Source organism: Plectropomus leopardus, chromosome 6 (genome assembly GCF_026936395.1).
Source record: "Plectropomus leopardus strain MGB_pleo_1.0 chromosome 6, ASM2693639v1, whole genome shotgun sequence".
In the NCBI taxonomy this organism is placed as follows: Eukaryota; Metazoa; Chordata; class Actinopteri; order Perciformes; family Serranidae; genus Plectropomus; species Plectropomus leopardus.
The window spans coordinates 32,867,026-32,888,331 of record NC_142181.1 but is presented as its reverse complement, the minus strand read 5'-3'; the positions used below and the strand labels follow the sequence as shown (position 1 = coordinate 32,888,331).

The following is a 21,306-nucleotide window of genomic DNA, read 5'->3' as shown; positions in this document are numbered from 1 at the left end:
TCCATCTAGTGACGAGACAGAGACGAGACGGAGGGGAAAGGATCGTCGTACAGATGCTGCAGTTTTTTTCTGATTTTGTAGGCTTCTTTGAAACTACAGGCCAGCTTTGCAAAACTCTACACTCCACCCACAAAACCTTACACCAAACCTATGAAATATTATACATCTCTGACAAATCTCTTCAAACTTAAAAAAAAAAATAAATCAGTTTAAATATAATGCACAAACCATCATTTTAATGATACATGAAGCATTAACATACATTGATAGTAGGCTATTAATCCTTTGACACCCAGGCTCATTTTGGTTTAATTTCTTTCAAAAACATGGGGAGAGGGCAAAGAACAACTTAAAACGTGGCCCAAAAAATAACACAAAATTAGTAAAAAGTTGCATGAAATTACCAAAAAATTTGCAAAAAAGTATAAGTAAAAAAAAAAAAAGGAAAAGGAAAAAGAAAATGATGGAAAAAGTGCAGATAATAAAAAATACATGTAATTTTTTATGTAACACAATCTTAAATATATAATTAGAATTATTATAAATATATATTTTTCTGGAGATTTTAGCATAATTTGTACTTATTCTCTCCCACCCTTTTTTGACACCTTTTTCCAATTTCTTGCGGAGTTTTTAATTTTAATTTTCTCAGGTTTCAGGGGGTTAGGTAGCTTGTGAAAGGTGTCTGAATGCAGCACAAGAAACTGATGTCTAACCAGGGTTTAAAGGCTTAATAGAAAAAACACTTAGGCTATGGCTTTTGACTTTTCTGTGCACAGGGTAAAGCATCTTGCTCTACAGTTTTGTCATACATGTAGTAAACACATGTACGGGTATCTAAAAGTATGGATGCATATTTTGAAAATGACACACTATTAATCCTGTTAAACAGATAGTGTGAAAAAAGCTTGTGTTCATGTCTTTACTGTGCCATTATCCTGTGAGATTATTTATAAGTTTATGTCTTAATAATAATCTAAACCTTTAAAAATAACAATTTAATTTAGTTTTATTCACAGAAATATTCAAAATGTAGAGATATAGTCCTAGTGTATATCCTTATAAAAAGTTTTCTTACACCCCTTAAAATCAAGAAGGCCTTGCAACCCCCTGAGAAGCTTTGGTGGCCCCCAGTGATTCAACTCAACAGTAATATCCACTATTTTTATTTCTAAGAATGCAGACAAGTATAATAATTATATCTCAAACATGACCAACAGCAGCTTTGAACATCAAAACATCACTTCAGAAATTGAACACTAGACTAGAAAAGTTTTCTCATGTCACAAAACAAGCATCTCTTTACATTAATAAGGACCCCCACTGCGCAGAAATGGGACCCTATTAACGTTCAGATTGATATAGAAAAAAGATATAAAGCAGAGAAGTTCTCAAACTAACATGTAGGAAAGAGAAGATATTACAACAGCAATCTCAAAACAACATATTACAATGTTTCCCTTAGTGCAGTCCAATTGTACAGACAGTGGAAGAGGCTCAAAAGTCTGATGTAAACACTGACTGTCACGTGTGGTGTGATGAGATGTTTTTATCCCTGAGATTTCCAAGCAAGCATGGCAAGTCGGCTTGAGCGGTATTTATTGTTTCATACCTTCCTGACATTTCACCGGGGTACAAGGTATATGACAGTATTTGTATAAAAAACAAACTAATAACAACTGTAAAATCTGAGCTACTGGTAATAAAAGTCATGCAGCATGTATAGAAACAAGAGCCCTGGTAACCCTTGCTGCTGCAGCAGATGCTGACATATTAGTAGGCTGAAGGGAGATGATGTGAGGACAGTGACGGCAGACTGGCAGTTGAATGAAATCATGTGGCTAATGAAAAACACAATTTAAGATCAAGTTACATGTGGCAGTACTCCCAAACAGAGACTAGTCTTTTAACGTTATCCCCACCACTCGTAATCGCCATCTTTCTTAGCTCAGCCAAGTATTCCATCCGGAAGGGAGACTGACCTCTCGTGAAGATGCTGTACACCACATCACTTCAATACACCTTCTCCATATCATTTTAACCCTTTGAAACCTGAGCAAATTGGCTTGATTTCTCTCAAAAACATGAAAAGCAGGCAATTAGGATTTTTTAAAAAAAATGACCACAAAAATTCCCCCCCAAAAAACAAAACCTGAAATTAGTCAAATAAAATAAGAAAAGTAACAGAAAAAAATTAAATTATTAAAATAATTTTAGAATAATATAATATTATAAAATAATTATAATTATAATAAATATAAATACTGTTTTCTTGGTATTTATCCTTAGTCATTTGAAAATGTTCTAATGATTCTCTATGTCTATGTTTTAAGCAATTTTTTTTAAGTGATTTTCTTGTCACCTTTAATAATTTTTTTCACTTTTCAGGACATTTCCTGCCAAGAAATCAAACCAATTTGCTCAGCGTTTCAAAGGTTTAAATGCTTGTGAAAGGCATCTGAATGTAGCACATGAAAACTGATGTCAATCCAAGTGTCAAGGGGTAAATAGAAAGAGGAGCAAATGTTTTTTAGACGGTACTGAAAGTCATACCTTAAGGATTTCTAAATATGGAGTACCGCAATACTTTGATACCGCCCAAGCCTAATGGCAAGTTTAATACCAGATTGAGACCTATAAACTCAGACAAAATTATTTGACATACAGCCCACAAACTTGAGATGTTTCCATATCAATTACAGACATTTTGGAGAAATTATGCATTTGTTAAACATTAAACACTTTGTACCATTATTGTTAAAACACAGATAAATGTCACATTAAATGAGTTTCTGCATTTGTACCACTGCTGGCTCTAGTTTGACATGTGAAACAACCTTTATGAAAAATCCAGTCAATAACTGCAAAAACCGACATCACTCCTCTCAAACAGACCAGACAGCTAAACACCCAAACTGTGCTGTGAAATCTGTGTGCGCAGGTTTGTTTAAGCTGCCTTGTTGTGTCACTTTCTTTACAGAATGATACAGACTGACTTCCTTATCGAGCAGTATCACCCCTTCCAGCTGTGACACTGTCTTGAAATGTGATTGGCAATCTCATAAAAAGTACATTCTCCCACAATGTGCAAATAAATACATCACCTGTCCTTTCTATGAAAACCAACTGCAATTTTGACAATTTCATCCTCTAACAGGGTTTTTAAAGTTGAAATTGTTATATGGTGTCAGCTTTAGGACACTTCCTACAAAATGCAAATCGGTTAAAACCTTCAGAATTCAAACCCGAATATCCTGCTGGTTTAGGCAGCAAGCAAAGTTGTTTGTACTGCGACAACATCTACTGCATTCTCACTGTACTGCTTTACATAAGTCACAGAAAATATATGAGGCACGTTACCAACATGTAAACAACAGAGAATATGAAAAGCTCCCACATCTGTAACAGCTGTATGAACCTGTAAACACATATCACACCCAGAATATCTCCCAGTTTCTTTAAGAATTTCTCCTTGAGATATTAAAATAAACGCCAAGCGGTCCTGCCACAGTTAGAGTCAGTTTGATGACATCATATCCCACATTTAGACAGTTGCATCTTTGTTTGCATATTTGTACTGTAGTGTTTTAACCATTAAAGGATCCGTATGTAACTTTCACAAAATCCTTGTTTTTAGTGTCACCTCTCTATGAGGGCGTTAAGCTGACTGTGTTAAGCGCTCTGCTGCTCGCATTCAGGTTCTAAAACTCTGTAGCCGTGAGCGAGCATCTGAGCATCGGCCAGAACAGTGCTGAACACGAAAATGACTGTGATTCGTCATCATGTCATCATCATGTTTATAGAAAGCTGGAGATGAGATTCAATCATATTCAGAATAACGTTACTATCTGCAGTGTCCTTCACAGAAGTCAGTGCACCACCTGCTTAAACTGAGAAAATCTGGTTAAGTCTCAGTTTTTAAGATACATAACAACCTCAGGGTTTCCCAAATCTTCATTTATTTGTGACGGCCTGCCACAATTCATTCATACAGTACTAGACAAGTCGATCAGCTTCACCTTTCATTTCACAAAACAAAACCTGGCCAGTATTCCCTCAGATATTGCAGTGTGCAGATATGGAATGATAAAGTAAATGTTATGAAGAGCTCATTATCTTATTAAATTATATTGCATTTAATTGATGATTTTCACTTATTTCTGGACATATATATATATATATATAGTCATATATACTTCCTTTGTTCCTATACACTTTCTATTGTGTTCTATTTACTTCTTGGTTTTTATTGGATTAATGTTAACTGACTGGTTACTTTTTCTTGTCCTATGTTGTCATTTATCTTTTGTTGTATTTTTTCTGTAAAATGTTACTTCAGGGGATTTGATTGTTTCTTCTTCATTTTTGTTTACGTTTGCTGTTTTCAGGTTGATGGGGTCCTTTTGTAAAAGCCTCTGGCCTCTTGACCTCTCCTGATACTTTTTAAAAAGAATTTAGCTGGACTTTAGGCAATTTTATTTGTGTGCAACAAAACTAAACTAAACTATACAAAACAGTTAAAACATCTGCTGCCACAAATAGATTTTCTATCTCTGGAGCTGGGCCATTGATTGGCAGTGTTGTTTTAATATAAAAACTGTTCAGACGATGCTTTCAGAGCACAGAGCGTACTCTGGGCACAGATGGAGCAGCAGAACACCGGATGCAGTGAGAATGAAACTTAACCGTTTATTCGGCTGGGTGTAAAAGTTTGCATTCACTCGCAACAGCTGCTGCTCACATCTAATGATCAATTATCTGCCCTGCGGGTCACAAACGAACACTATGAGTCTGTGAGAGACACTGCAACTTGCTTACTCGCTGGCATGAAAAAAGTATTAAACTAACTGGTTAAAGTTACATACAGAACCTTTAACTGAAAATATGGATATGGATTAGTCCTCAAGAGTTTGATAAATTCAATGATTCCTGAAATCTGGTCCAATATGAGTTTTACTCTATTGTCACACTCTAGTGTCTAATCTTACATCTCCCATTGCTCTTCCTTCCTATTATTTTGCACTGTGTCATAAAAACAATGCTTCTCAAACCACTCCTAAAACAACGAACACAACAGAAAAGATGTTTGTGAAACCCAGGCTCATCGACGCCTAGAAGAGGAGATGGAAGTAAAATGATGTGCAGCTTCACTCTGCTGTCCCATTGTCTATTCCTCCATCAGGACAGGAAGGTCATGAGTTGTGGATGCACCCTGGGATTGTGGTGAACCTATTTCCCTAAAATAAAAAACAACAACAAAAAAAAACACCCTTTCTTCAGCTCTCCATCGCCGTCTCTACAGCCGATCACACTGCTCGCTGTCGGAGAGTCTCTCCCTCCATGCTTTTACTTCCTGTTACGTCGCAGTTTCCTGGCAGCAAGGGAGCCAGCTCTGAAAACAATAATTTGCATTTGTTAGTTCATTATTATTTGAGGGTTTGTGCACAGGTATACACAGTCAATTCAGATTTATTGATGTGGCCTGAACTCTTTATCATCTGTACAGCCTCTGTCTTTAAGATATATATGTCGCTACAGCCGACAGTTGATTAGCTTAGCTTAGCAGAAATACTGCCTTCCAGCACTTTCAAAGCTCAGTTATTAAAACACTGCACCTCATTTGTTTAACCCTTGGAAACCTGGAAAGACATCAGTATTCTTGTGCTGCATTCAGATGCCTTTTGAGTGCATTTAAACCTTTGAAACTTGTACAAATTGGTTTCTTCGTCTTTTGAAAACATGGCTAAAATGACAATGAGCAACTTGGAAAGAGCGGCAAGTTGTCAGGAAAAGAAAATTACCCAAAAAAGTGTTTAACAAAAAAAGAGAAAGCAAGAAAAAAATTCTAGAACATACAAATATGCTAAAAGAAAATAGGGGAATATGTCCAGAGAACTATATAATAATAATAATAATAATAATAATAACAATAATAATACTTATTATTATTATTATTATTATTATTATTATTATTAGTACTATTATTATTATTATTACTATTACTGTTATTATTATTATTATTATTATTATTATTATTATTATTATTATTATTTTATGTGTATATTTATTAATTATTTTGGATTTTGTTTGTAGGGTGTTGTTTTTTTACTGTCTTTGATTTTTGAGTGATATTGACCTTTTCACATAAGAAAGCCAATAAACACTTTGGTGCAACTCTTTCAAAAACCCATAAATACAAGAGAACCATAAGATAATTTTGAGGACATCATAGATCATATCTTTTTCCAAAATTCACATAATCTTTGATCTCTACTGGAACAGAAGGTCACACACTGAAAGTGAAACTTTACTTTTATTATATGACTTGCTGTCAAACATTACTCTTTGACTTCTTGGAAACGACATGCATGCTCAGGAAACAGGTTTTGCTGGGTGGAGGTAATCGCCACAGTCGCCCTTTATTGGCCTACGCCTTTTTCTTCACCTTCAACTCTCAGTTTCCTGTCATTTCTCATCCTTCCCTTCAAATTTCCTCAAAACAAAAAGATGTAAAACTACGATGACACAAAATGAGTAAACTCTCTGTCCACGGTCCGTCTCATACTAGTGTTTTAAAAGTAATAAACCGAAGATGGTTATAATCTTATAAACAGACATAAGGCTGTCGCTGAGCTGATACAACATAGATTAATGGCTGGATAGAATTAAATTAATAATAAATCATATGAATTTAATACCAGTTAAATCAACGTCAGCTAACATTCACAAAATCATGTCAATAGTTTTATATTACATGATAATATGAAGTAATTTCGTGTCCCATCTCATTCTTTGAGAGGCTTAAATTGTGTTAAAGGATGTACTAGAACTAAATTTAATATCATTGAGACAGAACTAAGCAAAATAATATAGTTTTCTTTCTTATCTAAAATTCAATTTTAAAGCTTCATAGAGTACTGTTTGTACTAACCTTTCATCTCCGTCTCCATCTTGCTGTCGTCTGATTTCGGGCGGTTGCAGCTGTTCTTAGTTGCACCAGTGTTGGCTGCAGCGGTCGGGCTGCCGTCCGCTGCATTTGTCTTCACTTGATCCTGTTTCCCTGCTGCAAAGGGAGATTTATTTGCATCCACGTTGTCCATCTTCACCAGGCAGAGAGTCTGCAGCAGACCCATGGCGTCAAAGTCTTCTCCGGCGCACTCGCCTCGTCTCCTCAACAACTCCAACACCTACAGTAAGAAATAATAAAACACAGAAGGCTGCAAATAATTCTATATCACCATATCTTCCTGTTTGAGTTGCTAAAAGTAATAATTGTTCTCTATACTATTATTTACAGATACAGAGATACAGTTTGAATCTTAGCAATAAAATAAGATTTTGAACAAAACTGATGGCATATGACATATTGGTAGGATCAAGAAAAAACAAGAACTATCAATTATCTAATCAGAGATGGGCTGTGTCTGAAATCAGTCCCTCGTTTCCTCATTCACTTCTCCAAATAATCATCATGTTGTGTCATCTCTGACAACTGTAGAGACACACAACTTAATGTTACATTTACACAATGTTACACATTGCATTTTTGGCATTGTTTGCACCAATGTGGACATTTTTTAAATATATTTAAGGCTTTTTTGCCTTTTATTCAATAGGACAGCTATAGCATGAAAGGTGGAGAAAGTGGGGATGACATGCAGCAAAGGGAAGTTCTTTTCAATCATTTATATTCTAAATGGCAGCACGTTTTAAACCGTTTAGCACTCAAAACCGCAACCACTGCTGCAAGAACATAGCCTTTGTACATGGGGCCCCCGCTCTACTAGGTGAGCTACTGGGTGCCCCAGTGTGGAAATTTATGACAGCCCTAAATGGAGCTTAAACTTCCCGCACACTTAAATAAAATGGCACACAGTTAATATTAGAGATGTTCTGATACCATTTTTTCCTTCCTGATACTGAGTGCTGATAAAGGGCTTATATTGAGTGCCAATCCACTGCCATTGCATTAAAAAATATAACTACTATATCATATATATGCATGGACTGCTTAGTTGTCTGAGCAAGTAGCCAACACCATGTCTTAAAATACTCTCCAATAGGAGAAAAAGATTGTCTGCATTATTTTCAATAACCATATTCTACTCATTATTTCAGTTGCTGCACAAACAGCACAGATCTACTGGTACTGGGATGGGCTGAGTGTCATGTTAATCTATGCTGCATGGCCTCTGGGATCAGCTCTGTTACGTGCGGAGCAACAAAGCTTCTGATTTGTTGACAGACTCGATCCAATGCATCAGGGGATACATCTTGTGATCAGTAGGCTTCAGCTTATGGCTAATGACAGCTCATTTCAACACAAATAAATGATCAAATATTCACAGACGGCATTCATTGCTGCTGCAGTATCCTGGAGTACTCTGATGTATTCTACGACATTAAGGACCTCAGGGGATTTTAACTCTGTTAATAAATGACCTCATATCAGATCGGTGCATAGAATTACGTAGGAGCCGTTACCCAATCCAGCATTTTAGGCAGTATGGGAGTCATTAAAGCTTTTGGAAACATGGCTTGAAATAGTAAGAATGCACATATCAAAGTTGAATTGTCTCATTAAGTATCTACAAAAATCTGAGTGAAAATAAATGTTTCCAACTCTTAAAAAAAATAAGTTGAAAACAGCTAATTTCGAGAATAATAGCATTTCTCCAGACTGTGTTGGCGTAGTAGATCACATTTTGATTGACACCTCCTTGGATCCCACCTTTGTCAGCTGTCTCTTGTCTCCATGACGACAGCCATGGAGCAAAGCAGAGTCGGCGTGGTACAGCCCTCTGACTCTGGCTGCGTTCCTAAATCCAATCTGAAGCTCTGCACTAAAATGAGAGTGCTCCTGTTTGAAGCCACAGAGCGTTCTGTTTCTACATGAACTAACAAACGGTTACGTTTTTTCCACATTCTCTCCATTCAGTGCTTTGCTGCTCCTTTTCCCCAGACAAAGTGTCCATAGTGTGCTCTGACACTGCCATAGTGCAGAGCTCTGGATAACTGAACGACAAATTCCAACTGCGCTCCAAATTTACCAACGTTCACCAATCAGAGTGAGTGTTTCTGAACTTACCCCATTAAAAGGAGTTTGGCATGTTAAATTAGTATCAACTGACAGCTGACTTTAGATTGTCTTTATCCATATTACGTGATATGGATCGGGGAATAACCATGCTGAAATCAACCCAGCTTCAGGAAACTGTGAAAAAACTAAAATGACAATATTTCAAATTTGGCTTGAGGCTAATGTCTGTTCATTTTAAATGTTTTTTATTCTGCATGTAAGACCCCAAATTACACTTTAAGAGTCCTTGGAAAGCTTTAACGATAGTGGTATTGGTATCGAAAAAACTGTAATGAAGTAAACCGTTTCGGACGCAGTCCTGGACACACCTTGATGTATTTGTAGGACTTGAGTTCACTGAGGTTCTCCTCCAGGAACAGCAGATAGAGAGAGAGATCGTCCCACTGGTTAGCGGGGGTGGGCAGCACGCTCACGGTGGGCAGTGATTGGTAGGTTTCCAGGAAGCGGGCGTATCCATTGCAGAAGAGGGGTCGGAGGCTGGCGTAGATCACCACGGGGATCAGGGCAATGAAGACGATCAAGTTCACCATGCTGGAAACAAACAGTTAAAAAAAAGACTGCATTTTGACTTGCAGAGAGGAGGCTGACCTGAACTCTTCATATAATATAATGATTCAAACTAAATCTGAATATTTAAAGTGAGTAAAAATAAATATGAAGTTTGTCATGAAAATGGTGAAAATTCACATTACAATATAACACCTAATTAACTGAGAAAAAGAACCATTATAGAGGCAGGACAAATACCTCAGCAAAGAGAAGACTCCCACAGCGATGAGCTTACACTGCACCTTGTCGGGGATGCCCGGGTCGGAGGCGAGCAGGCCGGTACGCAGCGTGCAGCCAAACTCATCGGTGAGGGAGGCCAGGCGGAGGTAGTAGCCCAGGTAGACGCAGGCACACAGCAGGGTGACCAGAGTCAGGCCGCGACACAGCAGGTAGTAAAACAGCATCGACCGCGAGCAACGCTTGGTCATCAGAAACTTCTCCACCAGCGGGTAGTTGAAACAGCCCTCGGTGGGGTCACTGGGTTAAGAGGATACAGCAAACTCTGAATGATTTTATTGATTAATAAATACAGAAACATCCAAAGATTACCTGATATACAGCAGGAATAAGGAATAATCCTCGTCTATCTGATGCAAAATGTAGCATCTTTAAAATGAAGCAAAAGTAAATATTTCCTTCTCCCCAGAAGTCCCAATCTCTTAACCCTCTGAAACCTGGATAGACATCGATTTTCTTGTGCTGGGTCAGATGACTTTCACAAGTATTCAAATCTTTGAACCCTGAGCAAATTGGTATGATTTTTTATTTTTATTTTCAAAAACACGAGGAATAAAGTTGGCAACTGTTTAAAAAAAAACTCAGGAAAAATGTCCAGTTAACTGTATTTATAATCATTATGATTATGTATTTCAAAATTAGTTTTTCCAAAGATCTATTTTGGGGTGATTTCCTTGGCTTTTTTTTAACTGTCCTTTTATTTCTGCAGTTTTTTAGGCAATTTTATTAGCTTATTCTAAACTTGATTTTGGTGATTTTCAGGTAATTTTCTTTGATTGTTTTTTTTTCTTTTTTACTAATTCAGTGCTATTTTTTGTGCCATTTCTTCTTAAGTAGCTCCTTTTCTTCTTTTCACGTTTTTGAAAGAAATCCAGCAAAAATATATGTATCAACTTTATCAACTTTTAACTGCATCATTTTCTCACATTTAAATCAAACTTAGATAAAACGGAGCATGTGACAAAATTGAGGGTTCCCACAAATGTTCAGCAATTCATTTTCAAAACTTTTCTGTTAGATTTTACCAAATCTACTTGACTTTTTTTTTAAAGGGATACGTCACTGTTTTTTAACCAGTTTGTATCACAACAATGTGGGTAGTGTGTGAAGATGAACTGTGTTACACTCCCCTCCATCTAACCAGTGTTTGGATCTCCCTGCTTCCCTCCCAGTAAAACCTTACTGGATGACACGTTTTGCTGGCTGTTGGGCTGATACTCAAACTATAGACATGTCATATAGAATAAAGGACTTTATATATGTTTTGGCTGGTTCTTAGGACCCTAAATCGATAGACAGACAAAACTCTTGAGCGTCATCACTATGAGGTATCTGCAGTTATATGTTTGGCCTTCCTGTGTACAGCTCTGTAAATTATAACCGTTTGTTTCACTGACTTGTCAGTCACCTTTCTTGCAATGTTGACAATCTCGGAGAGCTTGTTTTCAATCTTTGCACTCAAATTGCTGTACCATGCAGTTAGAATTTTTCAAAGGAATAAAAGACAGCAGCTAAACTAAAAAAACAATGCCACTTCGTCTCCCTGGAATGTTTTGGAACAGTTCAACAGTGTGTAGAAAATCAATAACAACCACAGTGTTGAGTCACAAGAGTCAAATAATCAGTAAAGCTATTCACTGTGTGACAAATACGCAGGATTTTTGAGGAGTTTTGAGTGTGTTTCTGTCAACAAGTCCAGAACTGATTTAGAGATAATTACTGACAATATGTTGGTTTTGGAAAACAAAAAAAAAAATAACAGTGAGAGACCAGTCTCGCTGCACTAACAGCAACCAGTATGTTCTATGCAAAGGTGAGTTGTTGTCAGTTATCCTGCCGTACCTGTCTGGAGTGAGCAGTCCTGAGGTAGCCATGCGTTTGGCCAGAGTGACAGCGCGGTTGTAGCACCGGTCTAACTCCTCCATGATGAAGCCGAGGTCCGACTGCAGGAGGGGCGCCGCAGAAAACCTCCAGAACAACGCCGGGGTGTACATCAGCACCGCCACCAGCAGCAGAATGTAGGGAAAGAACTGGAGAGAAAAGACAGGATGGTAAGTAACAAATCACATCATCAGCAATAACATTCCTACTCATACAACTGATATAAGAGATGCAAACACAACCAGACAACAGTCCAAGACTCCAAGAAGAAACGGGAGTGTCCAGCAGACAAGCACAAGATCTTTTTTGCAGTGAGTTTTTTGGGTTTCTCTTTGATTTTACAATGATTTTAAAATGAAAAAATGTTCTGTCTGGTGTTTTGCTTCTCATCTTACAGCTAAACAGGACACAAAAATATGTTTCTACAAAATATCTGAGGTGAGAAATAGGCAATGCAGAAAACGAATTTCGATTCATATTTGAACAGCACTGCCTAGTTTGACTGCAGTTCACCAGTGATTAATATGATTAGATACTACATTAGAGACTCCTCAGCTCTGACTGGTTGTTTTCATTTCCAGTGATGTGATTAGAAGCACTATAAGGCAACAGGGTAGGCATAACTTATTTTTATAAAAGCTACAAACTACAGCTGTAACTTGGAAGGTTAACAAATCCTCTGTTTTATAATATAATACATATCTGTAAGTGCAGTGAACACCATGTAGAATACAGACAGGAAGCAAACAAACTGTTTTAGTATCATAAGTGAAAGGACAAAGTTTAATTCTGCAGGGTAGCTGGACAGTAGATCAAACTATAAAATGATCTTTAACTTTATTGCATGTCACAACAGCCACGTTCATGTCAGTGCTGCTGCTTCTAAAATAAAATCAAATTAGGAATGTAAAGAAACACACCCATCATAGCACTCTATTCTTCGCCCTACAACGTCTTCATTAAAAATGTTCTCAACCACACCCCAAAATCACAAAACAAAAGCTGCTGTGCAGAATATGAACTTCATTTACTGTGTTACCTTCAGTTTAATAAACCGTGCAAGGAAACATCACAATATACAGAGAACAACTCTGTACAAGAACCTCTAAGACTTTAACCAGCTTGAACTGGATCTTGTTAAACACTAACTTTTTTGCAACTTCTTAAGAAAATTACTGTCAGAATATTAAATTTAAATGCAGCATGGCATCATTTTTTAATAACCTATATCATTACTGTGCGGCAGGATGACTCATGTTTTGATGAGTCTGTCTGTTCCAGCAGAGTAAACCTGCTTTACTGATCTCCTAGAGCGTGTATTACAAAACAATTTTCATGTGTGTGGACATGTTTCAATCATCAGATTAATTCCTAACAATTACATTTGAATAGTTTGGCAAGTGTAATCTTGTACATGTGTGGGTGTATGTGTGTGTGTACCTTATGTAGCCACAGAGGTAGAGTGTGTGTATGTACAGATGCCCAGCAGTACGAGTCCACATAAGCAGCCTGCCTCCAGGAGAAGTTGGTTGGAGCAAAACAGCTGATCTGAGTTCCTGAGAGAAACACAGAGACAGAAAGGACACACAGAAACATGAGAGTAAGTGGCTGGGACCAAAATGAACATTTTTATCTTGTTGGTGCAGTTTCAAAAGACACACAAGAACAAACTAACTTATAGCCAGTCAGCGCGGCGGCAGAACAGCGATTCCTTGTGTTCTGCGCAGTAAAACTGCTGATTCTATTAAAGGAGTCTGGTGGCTTTGGACAGGAGCAGCAGCAAAATGCATTTTACCCTCCTAAAAAAAGGACAACCTCAAAAAGGTCAATATTAGTCTAAGTGTACACTACAGAGTGCCCCAGGGATGGCTTTTTCTGCAGGCCAAGCCTAAGGCTAATGTCACCCTGGTTCCCGTGTCAAAAAGCCTTTGAGATTTTTTGTTTGGATTTTGGATTACTGTAGAAAATAAGCTCTCTGGTAAACAAATGTTTGTGATCCTTACAGCTTTTGTTCAGCAAGACAATCTTCACAAATGAACACCTCTTTTATGATTTTTGAACCCAAAATGCAGTTGCCAGAAGTAAAAAGCTTTAGCTAAGCTAGAAACAACTACACTATCGTCGCATCGCCATCGCTGTAAAACCGTGTTCGCTGTGACGACCTTCTGCAGTCATTTGCACTCCTTTGGCCACTTGTTAGCTACCACCCTTTTTAAGACACTTAACAGCTTTCAAGTTCACAGTGGGGTATTTATTGATGTATTTTATGTCGTAGAACAAAAATGAAAGTCTCCTCACAGACCTTGTTTCAGGCTTCTCACCAAAAACACTCAGAAAACCCTCTGACTTTGAGGTGAGGGAACAGGCGGTGTGAAAATACTAACTCATTTTTGGGTTTTAGGACCCACTCCTGAGGTTCTTTATGTTAAGATTATTTTACTACTTTACCGTGCTGTCAGATAACCCTTTCCGACGGGGAACTGAGGCTGTTATTATGTTATCTATGCACTCTTCACAGCCTTCAGACTAGAATGACAGACACAGTCATTTTACCTCACAGCGCACTGGAGTTGCTGGTCTACCGCTGACTTGTGCAGTCTGCAGAAACCTATGTCACATCACATGGGAAAACGTTTTTTTGAGGGGCTTGAAAAAAATAGCATTTTGGGGCTAAATTATACATACTCTAGATTAAAATATGAAATTTCAGATTTGATTAAATCAGGAAAATTACTGGAAAGCTACAGAAAGATACAAACACTAAAAATATAAAGTCAAAGTCATAGAGTCAGTCAGGTTTTTCCACACTAACTCCAGTTTTACAGAGCCTCCTTCCCAGTATAACCATCTACTCCCCACCTGAACTACAGCGGATCTGGTCTTTGAACAAATTTTGTGGTCTTGACTCCAGCCCTGGCTCCATGTCCCCACTCACCGACTGAGACCTCCTGAGCAAAGGCCAGAGAGATGAGGAGCAGGGGCAGGCCTACTGCCACACAAGTCACCATCTTGTCTACAACCAGCTCAGTTCGGACGCTGCGGTATCGAGCCTGGTTCGGGTCCTTCAGCAGAAAATCGCTGAAAACATACTCTGTAGCCACGTGGGCGATGGCCATCTCTCCGCTCTTCTGTTATCTGCAGAACATAATCAGATTTATCGATTAATTTTCTGTGTGGCGATTGAAACGTTCCTCCTTCCACACCGTCTTATTTTAGTCAGGCGATGAAAAGCAGAATGCAGATTGTCAGGTGAACAGTGTGAGGTTACTTGACAAAGAGGATGATAAAGTCCTGAGACAATCACAAGATTATCAGTCTGCTGCCTGGCTACTTCCCTAATTTGCCTGCTCTGCCTCCTAATGCACCTCTAGCATAGTTCATCTTGATTAATAAAGCATTACGTTGATGTTCCAATATCTCCTTTAAAAATTAGGGGTCGACAATTTGATAAATGATAAAATTAATTAATTGACAAGTGCAAAGGAAGTGTCCTCATGGGACAAACTTTTACTTTGTAAAACCTCAGTGAGCTATTTTTATTTACTCATTCTTTAATTTGCTGTATATGCTCTCTCTCTCTATATATATATATATATACACACATTCTAGTTTGTTTTATTCCAAATTCTAAATTCTTACAGAAATATTTTCCTTTTTTTTAAATGCCTATCGGTTCCAAATATCGGTTATCAGTCTCATTAAATACTAATAATCTGTATCAACCCTGAAAAACCAAAAATCAGTCGACCCCTATTGAAAATGATGCTTTAATAACCGTGCCGCACAGAGCCAATTCTCATTCACTTACAGAGGTTCCTTGCTGTGAACTGCCTACCTGCATTTAGTCAAAACATCATCATCTCATCATTTCAAGTGTGAGCTGCAGGCCAGCCTGATAAATCAAGCCCCCTGATAACCTTCATTAAATATTGTAACACTACAGTCTAATTATACGCAGACACACTCACACACGCACCTCGTTTATCTTGATCGTTTTGTCGTTTATTGCTGACCCCACTGTTTATGCTTGTATCACAGCGTTGTAATTAATTGCATTACCTTCGGTGAGATATTTCTATGAGCCCATTTGGGTTTCTAACCGCTTTGGCACCTGTTTTTTTCTGTTTTCCTTTTGACCTGTTTTCCGTTACTGTTTTTAATGGTGGGAATAAATAAAATGAAATTAAGAAAATAAATACAATGAAATAAACCTTGAGGTAAAAGTGATCTATATCTAAAAATATGTTTTAATCTTGTATTTATATTGTTAAGATTTTATAAATTCAATAACTGGCAAAAACATTTCTGCAGAACAGAAACCTCTGAGGAAACTGTTATGCATTATAGATGATCCTGACCGCCCTCCCCACCACATACCGGACAAGCAGCGGAGCTCTTCTCTTACAGACTGCTTCAGCTTCACTGTCACATTAACAGATACACAAAATCTTTCCCACACGAAGCAACAACTCAGTGCAACACCTCACCTCTGAACAGAGACCTGCCAGCTTCATACTGTTCTCGCCCAACCAAAATGCACTCCATCTTACTCTTAAATAACCATGCACATGGCGAATTTGAACATCTCTTTCCACTTTACTTCACTGCATTCTTCAAACTATTAAACTAATTGACAAATTTATTTAACTCTTTGAAACCTGGATAGACACCAGCTTTGTTGTGGTGCATTCAGACACCTTGCACAAGAATTTAGACCTTTGAAACGTGAGCAAGTTGGTTTGTAAAAAAAAAAAGTGGTGACAAAAAGGTGACAAAAAAAAATCAGAGAATGAGTTTTAAAGTGAGAGAGAAAAAGAGAGAAAATGATTCAAAAATTATCACTCCAAAGTGGGATCATTAAAAAAAAACCTTTTACTTGGAACTTTTTTACTATTTCTTGCTAATTTGAGGTTGTTTTTTGATGCATTGCTCATTTTAAGCCTAAGCAAGCCAATTTGCTCGATATTTCAAAGGGTTAATGTATATAATAGTAGTATGTTATATTATTGATATGCTATATATTTGTTTCCTACATTTATAATTCAAAACAGTTCATGCTATATAGAACTATATCTTATACATTTTCTATTGATACATATACCTGTCTTCTAGTGTGATACGTGTATTACTGTGTTTCCACTGCTCCAATTCAAGAATGTTTCAGTTTAGGATCAAGTGCATCTATCTATCCATCTTACCATTTTTCCTATGTGTTGTCATTCTAGGGTCAAGTGTATAATGTCATAACAAGGTTTTTGAAAACAGTTATATGTTTTTAAGAGACATATATAGTACCTTTATTTTTTTCCCCATTTACAATCAGTGCATTGATAAAATAAAATAACTTGACAGATGGCATACTTTTTTGCATTGATATAAATAATTATGATGCACATTTATTGAAAATAACATTTAATTTGTTGAAATAGCTGTTTACTTATATCCTATGCCTCTCAAACTTGAAGCTGCAGGGACCGTATGGCGCTTAAATATAATGTAACCTCAGCTCAAAACATAAATAAGTGTTATGTGGGCATAACAGACTGGTGGTTGTTCACCTTATTTAACCATGAATAATCATTTTGTCATCAACACTTAGATGCAGCTCTGGTTGTTTTTTTCCTGAAGGAATTTTTCGAGGTTTAAATGTGGTGTGACATCTGATTTATAAAAACCAAAGATGAAAACATCTCGTGACTGTCTACCCAAAACAACAACAGGCATCTTTGGACCAGGATCTGTGCAGTGGTATTTTATAGCTTATATTATTATTTATTTTATTCCTGCAAAGGAATGACTTAATTTGGAAGCTAATTTACGTATCTGACATTATGTACAAGATATTACTTTTACAAAGCTTACAAAGAAATATTTTGTCAAATGACAAGAACATTATTGATTGCATGTGCTCATTGTATGCACTTATGGTTGTTTTTTGGCATTTTATTATTTTAGATCCTTAAATTCTTGCATGGATTTATCTTCTTTCTTTCATAATTCTATTTCTTTCTTTCTTTCAATTTATCCACTTTCTTGCATAAATGTATGTTGTTTTTTTTATGAAGTTACTTGCTTTCTTGATTAATTTATCCGTTTAGCATCTGTTTGCCAAATTATTGCCTTATTATCACTTTATGTCTGTAGTTCTTTTCTTTTTGTTGCGTTGTCTAATTGTGCTTATTAAAGAATAATAACATTATTACCTAGTATTTGGGCTAAGTATTTGGACACTTTTATTTCAGATTGTCATTTACGTATTAAGTCTAGTGTTCAGATTATTTTATACATTTTCTTGTTTTATGGGGATCTTTAAATAAACAATAGACAATAAAAAGTGAGTGTGAATGATCTTACACATGCATAAATAAATGGACTTTGCCACTGATTTTCGGTAACACTAACTTCACTTAAAAGCTTCTCATTAACTTCACTCAGATTGGTTGTTTTCGCGGTTTAGAAGAAACTACCGCTAACTCTTTCATACTGACGATAGCTCTTTCTAATTTACTGTAAAACGGTAAAATGAACATGAACTCACCTTCCGACCTGCGCCCGTTAACTTTCAGGTCTCTGTTAAAGTATCATGACTGAATTTCAACAACTTCGGCTGCAGCAGAGTCAACGGAAAGGTGTTTTCCAGGAGTGGAGTGAAATGATGAGGCAAATCAGACATGCAGTAAACACTATCCTCGAAATGAGTCTCCTTCCTGTAAGACTGAAAACTTCTTCCTCCCTCTTAAAACACAGAGACCTTCACGTGCAGATCCACTGCTCGGATTTTCCAGTCTCAATGCTGCATTTAAATGTAGCTCGTAAGTTAGTGTTTTAGGGGGTTGACCATAAGCCACTGACAGTGTTTAGTTAATTTAATTTTATTTATTTATTTATTTATTTATTTTAAATTTATTTATTTATATTTTTCACTCCAGGGTGTTTATTGCATATCAGATCAGAACAGTAAAAAAAAAGGCCCATTATAGCCATGTTCACATCCTTCACGACACAAACTGAATGAGAGCAGTAATCAAAACAATCAAAACATAACATTCACTCATTTGTTAGTTTAAAAAGTATTACAGAAAAGAAAGCATAAAATCACAAAACAAACAGCTTATCTACATTAGTGTCCAGGGCATCCATTAGTCAGCACGGCATGATGAGTCACGTATGACAGAAATCTCAGGCCTGTCAAATTTAATTTGTTATCTTGAGATCACAAATCAATTATGTTGTTATCTTGGGAAAACACTGTTTTATTGTAATCACAAGATCTGGAAAAAATGATCCTGTTATCTTGGGAAAATGGAGGGGAAAAAATGTATGACAGTATGGCTGCTTAGAGCTCCCATAGCAGTAACTATTAACTAAAACTATAGAACAAATTTCATGCAGTAAAAAGTACTATATCCCTCCTTTGAGTGTGAAGTAGAAGTATGTAGAACAAAATGTGAATTCCCAAGTGAAGTACAGGTACCTCAAAATTGCACCAAAGGCCTACTGTATTGCCCATGACACTTTTAAACTCATTTCTCATCACCAAGCATAAAATGCTCTAATGAAGAAAATAGCAAAACTAGAAAACACCTTTGTCTGCTGCATACTAACAGAGCTTTTAAGACTAAAGTCACATTACTGACATGCACATTGTGCTCTCAGCTTTCAATATCTAAAATCCAGTCCCAGTGTTGCTGCATTGTCTGTCCTGGTTTGTGTTGCTTGAGTTTCTGGGTTTTTCTTACTGCATGCCCATGTCATAGGAGTTTTGTATCGAGCAGTCCTCTGAAACATCTGCTAAATTACAGCAAAGGCCAAGTGAAGAAAAATAACAACATAGAAATTCAAACCAAACAACAGGCAATACAGTCACGCTCCTTCACATTTTACATTTTGACTTTTTGACTTTTTTAGCGGTGATAATAGTTTGGGTTTCCTGTTATTATTGCAATCCCACATTACTTCCCCCCTGGTATTTGCACAACCTTATCCCCTTGTTACATGTTTGGCATTCAAGTGGTGCCATCCTCCCCACAGATCCTACCCTGTTTGCCCTCCAGAGCAGCATTAAGAATTTTCTAGGGCAATGATGTTTGGGTCACCAAAGCTGAAGTTTACTGTCACTGGTGAGTTTTTACTGGGAGCAGCATGCAAAGCAATGGTTCCCAACATGGATTTCAGGGCCCTCCATGGGGTCGGAAGTTGGAGTTATGGGATTAATTTCCAGGAAAGAAAAGGTAAAACCCAAGTTCCGTTATACAAACAGAAAAAAATAAGGAAATTTGGACTTCTTGCTCTGATTGGTGATATTTCCTACAGTCCATGAAGGCAGCATCCTCCTAGGCAGCGTGACGATCTACGCAGCATGCAGTGAACAGTAATACATAGGAGAGACAGATTGTTCCTTCATATATTAAAATAAATAAGCGTCACATAAAAAACTAATGAGGATAAACACAGTTTCAGCGTCAGTTATAATCTCATTGTCAACACCTACTTGTGTTTCTAATGTTTGCGATGAACGGTGATTATTTACGAGGCCACTGGATCTATTCTGAAAACGTCTGAGAAATAACAAACCAAAACCATTTAGAAATGTTTCTGATGTTGCTTTATCGCGTTGAATTCTGGGCATTTCTCGCTCTGCCCTCCCTGGTCCAACTTCTCACAGCTGCGTCAATTTCGCGCAATATACGCACAATAGCACCGGAAATGGAAGGATTGTATGTGTCAAAAATAAAGGGTGTCTTTGAGCAGAGGTTTCCAGCCAATGAGCTCTTAAAAATATAAAGTGGAACCCCCTAATTTGACGTAGCCTTGTTTTCGGACCTACAGTCCAGAATGTATATACAGAAATGTATTAGAAAGCTATACATGTATAAAGATTATTAATATTAGTTTAATATTTTAAAGGGGACAGAAAAAATCAAAATACTATTATTTGAGCTATGAAGCCTTTAGATAAAAGAAAGATTTTATGTCCTAAAATAACCTAAAATCCCAGAAATGAAAAAAAATCTAAGAAAAAGAATGCTAGAATCCTCAAATGCTAGAACTTTTCTATAATCTAAGAAATGCCCTAAAATCCTAGAAATGTCCTAAGATCCTAGATACATTGCCAAATTTAAAAAATGTTCTAAAATCCCAGAAACATCCTAAAATCCTAGAAATGTTCGACAATCCTAGAAATGCCCTAAAAGCCAAGACATGTCCCAAAATCCTAGAAATCCTGAAACCTAAGAAACATCCTTAAATCCAAGAAACGTCCTAAAATCTGTGAAATGTCCAAAAATCCTAAAGTATGTCCTCTAATCCTAGAAACATCATGAATTCCTAAAAAAAAATACCCCAAAATCCTTGAAATGTCATAAAATACAAGAAATGTCTTAAACTCCAAGAAAAGTCATAAAATTCTAGAAACTTCCTAAAAATCCAAAAAATGTCTTTAAATCCTAAAATTGCCCTAAAATCCTAGAAACATGTTTGGGGCTACTGCGACTGCCCCATGGCCTCCTGTCATTTTGCAAAAGTGACCCCTGAGCAAA

The 21,306-nt window shown here is 37.0% G+C and overlaps 1 protein-coding gene across 1 annotated transcript; it reads right to left on the bottom strand.

The window, feature by feature from the left end:
• Positions 1 to 1,150: 1,150 nt before the first annotated feature.
• LOC121943504 (pannexin-1-like) lies at positions 1,151 to 18,505 on the bottom strand. Its single transcript, XM_088079284.1, has 8 exons — positions 18,306 to 18,505; positions 14,703 to 14,902; positions 13,208 to 13,323; positions 11,729 to 11,916; positions 9,848 to 10,126; positions 9,409 to 9,631; positions 6,932 to 7,187; positions 1,151 to 5,392 (listed from the first exon to the last, which is right to left on the bottom strand). The coding sequence occupies exons 2-8, from the start codon at positions 14,881 to 14,883 to the stop codon at positions 5,307 to 5,309; spliced, it is 1,329 nt and encodes a 442-aa protein (XP_087935410.1). The 5' UTR covers positions 14,884 to 14,902; positions 18,306 to 18,505; the 3' UTR covers positions 1,151 to 5,306.
• Between the last annotated feature and the right edge of the window lie 2,801 nt (positions 18,506 to 21,306).